We start from the raw sequence: 14,189 nt of genomic DNA, 5'->3' as shown, positions 1-14,189 counted from the left end.
ACAGGCTGGCTGTTGGGGGAAGATGCGATGGACGTCTCCTGCAGCACCCTACCGGCCAAAACCAGGGGGGGGCTCATGTGCCCCTCCATGCCCCATTTTGGTCGGCAGAGTACTGCAAGAGGCCGTTCAGGCAGAAAATGGGATGTGTGGAGGCCATGCAAGCCCCCACCCAGTGCCCCATTTTGGCTGCTAGAGGCACCATAGGCTGGTCCTTTTCTATTTCCAGGCTGACCCCACTGGCCAGATTTAAGCATCCCTTGGGCTGGATCCAGCCCACAGGCCTTGAGTTTGACACCCCTGCTCTAAATCCTAAGGCCAATGGTGAAGGAGGAGCTGAACACACATATTGTTTGCCTTCAAATTGCTCACCTTGAGATTCCCCTTTGTGGTGAAAGCTCTTCCACAGATGGTGCACGCAAATGGCTTTTCCCCTGTGTGTGTTCGCTCATGGATCTGAAGAGCACTTGCCGAAGAGAAGTTCTTACCACACGTAGTGCAGATATGCTGCTTAGCTGTACGGCGATGGGGTGGCACCAGAAGGGGAGGCACACTGGGGGATAATGCAGGAGGGGCAATAAAATGGCTGGTGCTAATGGGTCGATCGCTAGACATCTCCATTTTTATGAGAGCTGGTGGTGCTCTGATAAACGATGGGTGGATACTGCTACGGCCTGAAGAACAAAAAAGATAAAAAGGCATGTTGATGTATTGCTTATATGGCAAAGTTTCCTAAAAGTTCTCCAAGCCCAATTTTATTATTCAAAGCAAATAATTGGGTGAATATGAACAAGTCATACTGAGAATAGAAAAGATCTGATGGAGATGAATTTGTGGGGTGAAGACTTCAGGTGTATATAGATAAACCTGGATGCATGACCACAACTGGAACCAGAACTTCAATCGCTAAGCCATGTGGTTGTTCAATGAATCACACCCAGTTTACCACCTGTTTTTAAACAAATCACATGGTTATTAAGTGAATCTTGCTTCCTCCATTGACTTTGCTTGTCAAAAGTCCCTGGGAAAGTTGCAAATGGCCAAGGCGAGATCCCAGGATGATGCAAATATATGCCAATTGCCAAATACTCAAAGAGTTTGATCAGATGCAAAAGTGCAAAGGCTCATCATAAGTCCCTTTTTTCAAGGTCATCGTAACTTTGAACAGTTGTTAAATGAATGGTTGTAAGTTGAGGACTCCCTGTATAATTTGACAGTTCAGGATATGCACTTATCCTAGCAAAGCCCTTTGGTGGAACAGGTTGTTGATAAGATATCAGACCCTGAAAGGCTGGCATCTCTTCTCCTTTCCCCAAGGACATCCAGACATTCCACTACTCTCATCCCTAAGTCACCTCAATGCACTTTAGATGGGGCTTCCCTTGAAAACCACTCAAGAGCCTCAATTGGCTCATAACAGAGAAGCACAAGGTGGTGATGGGCATGCCCATCTGATATCTTTGCTAAAAAAGGAGAAACTATTTTGTTTTGGCTACAAAACCCCATCTATCTCTCCCTTACCCCTCAGCTTCAGTGTGGCATAGTTTTTCCTGGGAACCAAGGACATTCCAACACAGGTGGCTGAAGAGAGGAGGAGTGATGTTACCTAGCAACTGGCTAGCACCTATATTGGACAATGTGACTTATTGTTTGGGGAAAAGGGAACCTTTTCACTTTTTAATTAGGTGAAAACCGTGGGGACTCTCAGAGTTGGCTTTCACCAGTCTGTGCCAATATGATCTCTCCAAATATGGCCTCAAGTCAGGCCAGCTTCAGAGCTGACAGTCTATGTGGCATAGGAACAGGTTACAGGTAGTCCTCAGCTTATGACCACAACTGAGCCCCAAATTTCTGTTGTTAAGTGAGACATTTGTTTAAGTGAGTTTTACCCCATTTTACGAACGTTCTTGCCACAGTTGTTAAAGTGAATCACTGCAGTTGATAAATCAGGAACACACTTGTTGAGTGAATCTGGCTTCCCCGTCGACTTTGCTTCTTGTCAAAAGGTTGCCAAAGGGGATCACATGACCTTGGGACCCAGCAATGGTCATAAGTATGAACCAATTGCCAAGCATCTGAATTTTGATCACATGATCAGGGGGATGGCTACAAAGGTTGCAATTGCGAAAAATGGTCATGTGTCACTTTTTTCAGTGGCGTAACTTTGAACGGTCACTAAATGAACTGTGGACTACTTGTACTTGAGGGGTTGCCTCTCTCCCATGGATTCTAGCCAGTTGGCATATGTCACCAGAATTGGCATACTGTGGGTTGGCTTTCAATTAAATAATGTCATCTATCAGAACTCAAGAAGCCTTTTTGGAAGGAGATCTCCCCACTCCTGAAATTCATGTGGCTCCCACCTTCTCAAGTGTTCCATAAAGCCCCGAAGACTGGGCTCTTCTCCCGGACCTTGGGTGAAGACAGATGGAGTCCCAGGTTTGTTATTTCTGTGTCTATTTGCATATTTTGCCTTGGTGTCGTCTTGTCTGGGTGTCGTATTCATTTTTATTTTACTTTGTGAGTCAACAGGAGTTGGCCAGTGTCCAAGCTGAATTAAAGACACTGTGCTAAAGGACATAGCATGCTGGCAGGTTTGCCCTTCCATTTTATTCCAGTTAAGTATTTATTTATTTATCAAGTTTATACAGCTGTTCCATCTCACCAAAGCTGACTCTGGGCAATACGCAACAATAAAACAGCCAATATAAAAACAGATGAAGATGTAAAAAGTCACAGTAATAAGCATAAAGGCAAAAATATCATTTAACCATAGGTCAAGAGTCTTCAAACTTGGTATGTTTAAGACTTGTGGACTTCAACTCCCCAGAATTCCTGAGCTAGGATGACTGGAGGAGGAATTCTGGGAGTTGAAGTCCACAAGTCTTAAAGCTGGGGAGGATAAAAATGCCTTCCTGGCACTAGAGCTATTGAGGCAAATCTCTAGTTTTCCTGGCAGCACAACCAGATCTTGAGGCTTTAAAAAAAAAATCAAAAGCAATGGGAGTAATCTAATTTAATCTAATTTTCCTTAAGGTGGGTGTCCCAGCAGAGAAGGTAGCTTTCCCAGAGACCCACCAAATATAGGCCATAACTGATGATACCCACAAATATCAATCATGCAGGTTTTTTAAAAGTTGAACAATGTTTCTGAATATACCACAATAGCCTGGTTTTTTTTTTCTAAACCCATTTTTCCTCCAAACCAAGAAAGCCATTAATTCACATTTCACACGGCTGGGTTCAGTACAGGACACTTAACTCAGTCATCTGAATGCTAGCCAGAACTTGGGCAAAGACTAGGGAGGCCCCAGCCAGCCAGCCAGCCAGCCATGAAGTTCCATGACCTCAGCATAATACATGGTAAACTAAATCTGCTCAATTTTACAACTATAAAAAGTAAAGGTAAAGGTTCCCCTACACATACGTGCTGGTCCTTTCTGACTCTAGGGGGCAGTGCTCACCTCCATTTCGAAGCCGAAGAGGCACCGCTGTCCGAAGACTTCTTCATGGTCATGTGACTGGCATGACTAAACGCCGAAGGTGCACGGAATGCTGTTACCTCCTCACCAAAGTGGTCCCTTTTTTCTACTTCCATTTTTACCTGCTTTCGAACTGCTAGGTTGCCAGAAGCTGGGACAAGTAATGGGAGCTCACTCCATTAGGCGGCACTAGGGATTCGTACCATTGAACTGCTGACCTTTGTGACTGACAAGCTCAGTTAACCACTGAGCCACTGCATCCCTATTTTACCTTTTACAACTATAATTTTGGCCAAATACTTTTTTCCCCTGACTGGAATTCTGAACCATTTCAGCAGTTCAAAAAAAGCTTGTGAAAGATGGGTGTGGGAAATGGGGTGGCAGGAGAAAGTAAACTGAGATAATAATCTGAATCAATGTGTTCATTTTTAAATTAGTGGATCTACTCTCATGCCCATTCCTCTCTCATGTTTCAACAGGCAATTAATTATTGGGTTCACACTAGAGGGTCTGGTTGGGTAACACTGGAGTGCCCCCAAGATTCAGTTCAATTGAAAAATCAAATGGGTTCAAAACTTCACTGCAAATTCATTTTCTGAACAGATCTGAATAATAATAATTGAACTTACTTGGAAACACCAAATTGAATCAGACCATTTGATCTGAATCAATGATTTTTTCTCAGAAAAATCGGTTCTAATGGAAATTCTAACTTTGAATCAAATCTTAACACAACTCTAGTTCACACATCATGCTAAGTCACAATTTGCTTGATTATAGTTAGTTAAATACTTTTGACTAGATTCACTAACAATAAGTTATAAACCACATCTTACAATCCATAATAGTTAAGTTCGCACTTTGGTCTAAACCAAAACCAAACAAACCTCATCATGGCTTAACATGTTATATGAAGCCAATCACTGTTTACACTTAAGAACATATGTTTTCCAGATATGAGTATAAGCTACCAAGAAAACTGTACAAGTTAAGGGAAAGAAGAATAGCTATATATCCTATTTTACACAGGATAATTTCTGTTGGCAGGGCTGTTATTTTTTATGTGAAGGGCTGCCTGCCAGCTAAGTCTAGCTGGAGAGAAGAGCAAGACTCCTGCAATTCACCATCAACATTTAGCAGCCAAATTCAACTGGTGAACAGATCAACAACTTCTTCAACCTGGCATGAAACATTAGAACATGGTGTATAAATTAGAGCCCATAAAGTTCTGCTTTTGCTCTTTTGGGGTGGGTGCATTTCCTTTTTTTGGTGATGCATAAAAGGCTCTCCTTCAGAAACAAGACAAGATTCCTACTTTGATTTATAATTCTGTGTCATTTAGTGCCAGAAGCCATCCTTCAACAGAATGTTTTTGTGTAATGTGATCACAGCTCCCATCACATCAAGAAAAAAATAGAGTTAAATCATTCAAAACAGCCAATATGATGCCAAGTTGAGTAGCAGTACTTTCCCATTTGCTCCAAAGCCATGAGTTTTATTTTAAGTGATTTTAAGTAATAGAAAACTAGAAATAAATAGTGTTCTTGCCTAGGGAACAAATTCACATTTACCTGTCATTCTTAAAGTTAATTCTGTATTATACTTTGTCTAGCAATGCTGACTTCAGATTTAATAATCATGGCAGAGAACACAAGGGAAGGAAGGGAACAATATAGCCATGCAAACAAGATAGCTACCCATTATGATTTCATCTCTTTGGTGAGAGCTATGGAATTGTTCCTAGCTTTCAAGAGCAATTGGCAGGTGTCATTTTTCACATTAAATATTCCTCAAATATTAGGTACTAGAGAAAAATATGGCCGATGGGGTCATGAATGGAACTCAGATTTATGAAGCAAAATTGGGAGCTTGGCTGTGCTAGCATAGACTACAAACATTTAACTCCACCCATGTATTAAAAAAGAGAATAGATTTCACAGTAACTGCTAGGGTTTTTGCTTCCCTTTAAAGTGACTCACCATATTCTCCATTTTGGAAGTATAATCCAGGTTCTTCCTTGATCACTTTTCGACCAATGTTGCCATAGGTTAGATCCAAAGCCCGTTCTCTCTCTGTAGGTGTGACTTCAGGGCCTTCGGACTTACTTCCCACTATTCCATCTTCTTGGATACTAAAACATGGTGACTTTGATCTGATGCTTTCTGCTTGACTGTTGGTTGGAGACATGGCCAGGAAGGAAGTCGATTCAGAGGTGATGGGGCTACGGCTACCGTTTTGATAGTCCAGATCACCTGCCACTGAGGAAGAATCATTGGTCATGCCGTCGCTCTCCACAGACCCATTATCACTCGACTTCAAACTGCTTTGTCGCTGCAAAGTCAAAGCCGAATTCACCATTTTCATATGGTCTTCTAGCACTGAAATACTGGAAGAAACAGATGTTGATGGATCAGCTTGGGCATTGCAAGATTTAGAAGAATGGTTTGGGCCATTGGGTGATTCCAAGTCTTCATCCATTTCCATGCTTTCATTGATCTCTAAGCAACAGGGATCTCCATTGTTCTCAGCAGAAGTAGCCTCCATGTCATTATTATCATGGGTGTTTTCCGCCACTGGGATATTGGGGATCTGCCCTCCCATATGCATACGAATGTGCTGCTGTAGCACCACTGCGTTTGTAAATTTCTTTTGGCAAATGGGACAGGAGTGCTGCATCTTCAAGGGAGTATTTGCCCGGTGCACACCGTAGTGTGTTTTGAGGTTACCTTTGGTGGAAAAAGCACGGCCGCAAATCTTGCACTTGAAGGGCCTCTCCCCCGTGTGAGTGCGGTAATGCATTTTGAGGGAACTCTGGCAACTGAGAACTCTATGGCAGATCAAGCACTCATTGGGGTCAGTGGTGGCTTTGTCAATGTTCTCTACCAGCTGCTGGAGCTTTGTAGTTTCAGAGCCTTGCTCACCAACCCGGCACCCGTGGAAAGTGTTCCCACTGCAGCCAGCCTGCGGAGAGTTCTGGTTCTGCTCAGCTCCCGATTCATGACTGGCTGGACCCGATGAAGAATCTCCTTCACTTTCTGGAGAAGGCCTAGGCTGGGCATCACTTAGAGGTGTGTTGGTAAAAGGATCCTTGCTACTTGTAGGGTTGGGAGTGTTTGGTGGTGGCAAGGCCGAGCCAACAGAGCCAGGCAAGGTGGTCGAAATAGGTTTGGAATCTACAATGAGATTAGATTCATCTAGTGGGACAGACATGCCATACGGTATGCCAGTGCTGGTGGGCACATTATCTAGGTGTTCAGGCACAGGATAAGGATTCATTTTGATGTGGGGGTACTTGTCTTTATGCCGCTGGAAATGCACTTTCAGATTGCCTTTGGTGGTGAAACGATTGCCACAAATGTTGCACTTGTAGGGCCTCTCCCCAGTGTGGGATCGGAGGTGGATTTGCAGAGCACTATCGTTGCCAAAGACTTTGCCGCAAAACTTGCACTTGTGTTTGAAAAAGGACTCCTCTTGGTTTGGTTTACTTTCAGGGATGCTCATGTTTGCTACTTTCCCTTTCACCTTCTTTGAGGGGTCGCCGGCTGGGGAGACAGTGGGAAGGGGATTCTGGAAGATAGCCGAGCTGGAGGATTGAGGTAGCAAAGGGCTCAGGAAGCGAGACATGGAACCCGGCAAGCTTTGACCTGCCTCAGGCTTCAAGGACAGGGCAGGAGCAAGCCCACCGGCCACCGAGACGGCTGTCGGAATAGCGAGATTTGGATGAGGTAGTTTGCCTTGCTTCAAGGATTCGAGGGATAGGCTTTGATTCCCAGCTTTCTGTCCAATTAAAGCAACAGCAGCTGACAGCTGCTGGGACATATGAGCCCCCAAAGCTTTGAAGGGTTCTGCAGCAGCAACGGAAGGATGAAGGACATGGGGGGCCATCATGGCAATTTGGATGCGGATCTGCTCCGTCAGCTGGAGTTGTTGGAGTTGCTGCTGCTGTAGGCACATCAACTGCTCCAGGATCATTGGGATGGCACTGAGACCAGCCACGGAGGGAGGGAGAGACTCTGAGGTACACTGGTTGACAGCCACTTTAGTGCCATGTATAGTTTGCAAAGTCACGTTAGTGTTTGGTACTTTGGGTTTGGGGAAAAAGCTTAGCCCTTGAGTTGCGGAGGCAACGGAGGACTCTGTTTTTAGATATGTCATTCCTGAAGGTTCCAATCCAGCTTTCACTTCTCTCTTTTCTGCCGAAGCTGGGCAGCTCTTTACATGACTCTCCTCAGCCAGCCTACCATCCATTTGGCTGGTTGGAAAAGTCTTCACAGAGCTGTCAGGGAAGGCTTCTAAGGGCACCGCCCCTTCACTGTCATTCATGATGAGGACAGGTTGTGTTTTAGTGCAATTTTTCTTATGCTCGAGGAGTTCAGTGAAGTCAAAGAACTCAGCACAGCATTTCTCACAGACATGGGTTTCTTCAGTCCGACATCTTTTGGCATTCATTTCACCTCTGTCACCTGGGGTATCCTGTGGACTTCCTGGAAAGACATCAGAAAGAGAGAAAAGATCTGAGTGAAATGATACCATGGACCAGAAAAGGAAGAGGCCCTCATGGGATGAGTTTGCAGTAGGAGTCTCCAACCCTGGTAACTTTAAGACTTGTAGACTATAACTCCCAGAATTCCTCAGCCAGCCATAACTGGGTGAGGAATTCTGGGAGTTGAAGTCCACAAGTCTTAAAGTTGCCACGGTTGGAAACCCCTGGCTTGCAGGATTGAAATACATAGGAATGGGGACAGTTTTTGTGCAGTCTCTATATCTGCTACTGGTATAGTTTAAAGCAATTTGTGAATTATCCTAGGACAGGGGTCTCCAAATTTGGCCATTTTTAAGACTTGTGGACTCCAACTCTTCAGGGCTGGCTGAGGAATTCTGGGAGTTGAAGTCCACAAGTTTTAAAATTGCCAATTTTGGAAACCCCTGTCCTAGGACAAAGACAAAAGTTGATGAATCAAAGTTGGGTTACAATTTTTGTGTCCTTGGTTTCCAGGTCGAAATTTCTCCTGGCAAACCTCCTTGATAAGGACTAGGTTGTCTTAGTGGCATTGGCAGAATTGGCTGCCCACCATTTTGATTTCCCAGTGATTGGATCTACAGGTGGTTCTTGACTTGCAACCATTTGTTCAGTGAAGTTACAACAGCACTGAAAAAAGGGACTATGGCGGGTTTTTTCACACTTACGACCGTGACTAAAAAAGTGACTATGACCAGTTTTCACACTTAAGAGCATTGCTGCATTCTCATAGTCACATGATCAAAATTTGGATACTCAGAAACTGGCATATATTTATGACAGTTGCCTTGTCCTAGAGTCATGTGATTACCATTCTTCTTGGTTGGTTTCTAACAAGTAGTCAATAGGGAAAACCAGATTCACATAACAAACACATTTCACTTAACAACTGTAGTGATCTGCTTAACAATTGTGGCAAAAAGGTCATAAAATGAGGAGCAACTCACTTAACAACTATCTCGCTTAGTAACTAAAATTTTAGTCTCAATTGTGGTTGTAAGTGAGAACTAACTACAGTACTGCTTTTCAAGTAGCTACGTGCTCAGGAGAACAGCTATGATGGTCTTTACCAATTTGAACATTTTCAGATTTATTGGGATTGTAGAAATTCCCATTAGCCTGGATAGGCTCCTCCAGCTAGGAATTCTGGAGCATGCCGTCCATTGCTTCTGTTAAGATCAGGTGGAGGAAGGGTGATTTTGAGCAACAGCAGCAACTGCTAAAATAGTATTAGTTTTAGGAAACCTAACTTGTGAGTCTGCAGAAATAATTTGGAAAATCCTTGCAAGTAGCCCTATAGATGTCATCACCATTTTCTAACCTTGAATGGATTTAAATCCAGATGTTAAGTGGAAAAAATCCCAAATCACTCAAGCTTCCCCAAATTCTTTTGTTGGTATCACTACCTGTCTACGGAACTTAGGAAGATAGTAAGAAATGGAGAGAATCTATTATGTCAGAGTTCCATGTAATGCACCCATAGAAAGCAGAACTCTGAGGCAGGCAAATTCCTCAAAGAACAATTTATTGGATAGTGGCACAACTCATGAAAGCCGACTCCAAAAATTCCCACGGCTTTCACCCAATTAAAAAGTTAAACTTTCCCCTTTCCCCCAAGTCACTGGTCCCACTGTCCAATCCAGGTGCTGGCCGGTTGCTTGGTTACTTCACTCCTCCTCTGGCCAGCCACCTGTGAGAATGTCCTTGGTTCCCACAGGAAAACGTGTTTGTTTTGGCTACAAAACCCCATCTAGCTATATCCCCCCACCTCCCTGTTCCTTCTTCTGCTTTGTGGCAACCCTGAAACCTCCAAGATGGCCTCAGCCAGGTTCACTTCAGGGTTGACACTATTATTTATTTAAATTATGTGGTATACAAATGAAACAATATTGTGGGAAGCGCTTCCAGAGGGAGAGAGGTAGGTGAATTTTTTACTTCTGTAAGAAGAGAGGGACATGTATCCACATCACAGATCCTGGAAACCATATTGCTTTGTCGTGTTATATATGCTAAGAAAGCATAATAAGACTCTACAATAATTTCACCGAGTTAGTTTTTCTTTGAAGGCTCCCCCGTGTGGCAAAATTAATATTTTCATTATCAGGAGAAGGCTGAAAAATCTGTCCTCAAACTGATAGAAACAACGATCAATGTTTATCGCAGGGGGAAATGATCATAAGAAAAGATGGCTGTGTGAAACTGTAAATAGTCTAATATCCTGAGCTGGGTTGACACTGGAAGGGCTGAAAAAGCACTACACCGATGGTGCTCAATTTACAGCTGTTTGTTTAGTGATTGTTCAAAGTTAGTGAAAAAGTGACTTACAATCAGTCCTCCCACTTAGAACTGTTGCAGCATCCCCACAGTTAGGTGCTCAGGTGCTTGTCAACTGGCATGTTGTTCTGACCAAAACCCTTTTCCAATAAGACAAATAATAACTAAAGGGAACAGAAACCTTTTAATGAGTCTTACGAATCCTGAGTTAAAAGGCTGCTGCAAACTAATTAACTTTGATAAACACAAACCTTGCCAAAACTGTACCAGACTGCCAAGAATCACAGATAAGAAATATTTCACAACACAAGAGTCCAACTGAAGATACTGTAATGTCCACAAGGCTCGACTTTCAAAATGTCTTTGCTTCCTGCAAAGAACGTCCGATTCACAGCTGGCTTTTATCTTCTTGAAGGAGAGGCCATTACCTTGGAGCCTTACTCCTGAGTCGCCCATGCTGTTGCAGCTGCTCTTTCCTGCGAGCAATCCACACTTGGCACAGGCTCCTTGGGAACCACCTCATCACTGCTGCCAGCCCCCACAATCTCTGAAGGCAGCAGTCCACTCCCTAATGGTCCTGGCTCCTTATCTGAGTCCTTGCTTCTTCAGCCGTCTGCACCTGCTGCCGGCTAACCACAACACATGTATTTATTATGGTTCCAGCATCCCATAATAAATACATGCCGTTTGTGACCTCCCCATCTGGCTTCTGACAAACAAGGGGAATGTGGGAAGGTGGTCTGCTTAATGGCTGAATGATTCTTTTAAATGCAGTGATTTGCTTAACGACCGTGGCAAAAAAAAAAAGCTCATAAAATTGGGGGCAACTCACTCAACAACTGTCTTGCTGCACAATGGGAATTCTGGATATTCCCAATTGTCATCGTAATTTGAGGACTACCTATTGTATAATGAAGATGTGTCATTCTTGTGTTGTCTTCGCACAACACTGGAAAAATGAAGAAACACCATGAGATGAAGAAATATTTAAGAAGATACTAGATTGGCAGAAATTGATAGATTGACATTGAAAATGAAGCAGAAAATAAAAAAGATGTGTCATTCTTAGCAGAAATGCTGTGGCAATAAAATCTCTTCTTTACATCAAAATTCACAATCAATGAATTTATAAGGAATGACTGGATAGGCATCTTTCCCTGTTTTGTAAGCTATTAGAGGAATAAAATGCAGTATTTTTAGTGGGGGGAAAACTCGGGGGGGGGGCACCTTAAGATGTGGGGAAGGCAAATGAAACACAGTGTTTTACACCTTAAATGCAACACTTTGTGCAGCACTATTTTCTTCCTGATACCAGAACTGTAATGTCTAGTAGTAAATAATGCAAGACAATGCGCTATGCAATGCTAACCACAGCAGAACCTCCCCCAGAACCTTATCCAGGTCTTTCTCAGAAGATCTTATCTAGATACAGGTTCCTTTTCTCATTCTCAGGTGTGTGTGTGTGTGTGTGTGTGTGTGTGTGTGTGTGTGTGTGTGTGTGAAAGATGAAACTGAGAAACCAAAGTAAGCTGGTTGAGGTGTAGATTGTGTGAATTTGTTCTTTAATCTTGCAAAATGTGGAGCAGCACCATTACTTTGGTAAATGAGAACGTTGCCTTCAGCCTTGGAAGAATTGCTTATACTCTTGCTTGTACTCAAGCAAACTGAGATTCCACTGTCTCCAAAAGGATACAAATGACCAGCTGTCTGCAAGGAATATAAATCCTTCCCTTCCCCACCATCCAGTCAGAGCTGAAGAAGCTTCTTTGATGAGAAGTGAAATGTCTTCAAAGAAAAACCAGGAAGTCCAGTTGCCTTTTGAAAAAGCACCTTTGGGACAACCATGACCTGGATGACTGGGAATCTCCATGGCAACTTGTCAGGACTTCAACTCCCAGAATTCCCCAGCCAGTTATGCTTAACCAACATGCCAAGGTTGAAAAACGCTATGCCATAGCATGTATAACTCCATAACGTATGGTTTACTTTTTTTTACTTTTTTTTTTTGCATTCCTGATGGCAAAACAAGGGACAAAAAGTATTTTAAAACAAGCAATTCCTTTCCAAAACCCCAATACTTCTACCTAAATAGATTGAAATTTTAATGTCGCTATATAACCATGACTCGTGTAACCCTCAAAGAGAAAACATTTAAAAATATTTCCTTGCTTCTTCAGGTAAATGATCACCACGTTCTTTCTATGCTCCTACTTACTTTCCCACCTTTTAATCTTTTTTGAATCATCAGCGTTTTTGCTTTTATTTTGGCTGATGTTGGAATAGTTGGACCCGATCAGTTCTTGGAAAGGAGGCCACCAACAAATCCCAAGAAAGTACACAGAAAGAACAAAGAAATTTTTAAAAAATGTTCCAGAAGGTGACAATGTCAAATCACCTCTGAAATGCTGTCAAGAAAACTATATGGACATATCCATGCAGTGATCATGAAATAAATCCAATAAAAGAAGACTTTACTTTTAACTTAATGCAATGCAACTGAAAGTATAGCTTGTGGAAGTCCATCAGATGGTCTGCCATAGGTTCCTGATGTTACTGGGCCACAGCACTCAGTCCTGCTCCCCACCCCCACCCCAAATGCACTGACAGTCAGTTCAATCATGATAATGGATCAGCAACTGAACACTGGATCACTGAAAGCAGATTTGACTTTAAGACTAATTTGCCTCTAGTCTGCTATTATTCAAGAGATTTCTACTGGAGAAACCTTCCTGACTAGCATGTTTGTGCAAAGACTCTGTTGTTATTGCACAGGGTGCATAAAATGATCCAAATGGTACACAGGAGTATTTTTTAATTTTGCAATACATTTCAATTCATCGTTTAATTTGAAAAGCCAAATGACGAAGCTGGTGGGAAAGAAGCACATGAAAATAACCACAATCATTGTCTCGATCGCTAAAAAAAAAGTGTGCTGTTAAAACAGAGGGAATAAAGTGCTTAATCGGGTAATTCACCTATTTTCTGAATAGGTGGCCCGTGGCCCGTGACTGCAGGAAATACTGCCTCAGCAAAACTTCCGAACGTGAACTATACGAAGGAACAGTCTTTGAAAAGCAGTATTTTGAGATATTCGTAGCTAGTAGTTAATCTACTAATTATGATTGCTTTGAAGATCACTCATCAGGTTTTAAACAAAAACTTTATAAAAGTAAACGGCAATTTTACAGAGAAAAGCAAGGCGGCCTAATTTTTTTTTTTAATAATTCACTTATTATAAGAGTAAATGTCAGCTTCACTATTAACAATTACAAACGTACAGATAGCTACAGTGTTCCTCCACCCACAGTTGAGCAGACACACACTGAATCATTTATACCAATAAAAGTTTTATGGAAGATGCAGAAGAAACTGCCGAGTTCAGACAGAATCTTCCCCCTACCCCAAAAGAAAGCTGTTTGCATGTTTTAATGCCAAGACACACAAAAATGGCTTATCACACTCAGCAGTGGAAAAAGTGGTTTTGAAACATTTCTTTGAACTCACCCACCTAAAAACTCCAGAGGAATATGACCCCAGTTTTTAGTGTGATTTGCAAAGTCTCTTAAATTTCTTTCTTAACTAGAGTTCAAAATTTAATGCTAAGACTCAAGTAGCAGATTGCTGCCTAAATAAGCCTTACGGTGTTCACTGCAGAGTCCATTTCTTGTGGGTTTAACTTCCAGTCCAGCTCCCTCCTTCTCCTGGACCCAGGGCTGACTGGAAATGCCAGCGGGGAGAGAACGGGGAGAGCAAAAGATGAGATGGGCGGGTGGGGGGTGGGAAAGAAAGAAAAAAATGCAGATGGAGTCATCTTTAACTTAGCAATGTCATAGGTTTTTGCACCTCCAGGGAAGGAGAAGACCAGAGGCATGCAAAGCTTTGGGGGCCAATACTCGTATTTCAGTTTTTGAGAGTGC

General features: G+C 42.6%; 1 protein-coding gene across 1 annotated transcript in view; it reads right to left on the bottom strand.

Moving 5' to 3' along the window:
• Positions 1-14,189, bottom strand: part of SALL4 (spalt like transcription factor 4) — a 31,667-nt gene that overhangs the window by 3,346 nt on the left and 14,132 nt on the right. Inside the window, exons 2-3 of the mRNA XM_087928989.1 lie at positions 5,459-7,963; positions 370-671 (exon numbers count right to left, since the gene is read on the bottom strand). Of these exons, the coding sequence (XP_087785115.1) occupies positions 370-671; positions 5,459-7,963 (2,807 nt within the window). The remainder of the gene's footprint in view (positions 1-369; positions 672-5,458; positions 7,964-14,189) is intronic.

The sequence above is a fragment of the Pseudonaja textilis genome, chromosome 3, assembly GCF_049901715.1.
Source record: "Pseudonaja textilis isolate UNSWEBS1 chromosome 3, rPseTex1.2, whole genome shotgun sequence".
Lineage (NCBI taxonomy): Eukaryota > Metazoa > Chordata > Lepidosauria > Squamata > Elapidae > Pseudonaja > Pseudonaja textilis.
This window is presented reverse-complemented; position numbering and strand designations above follow the sequence as displayed.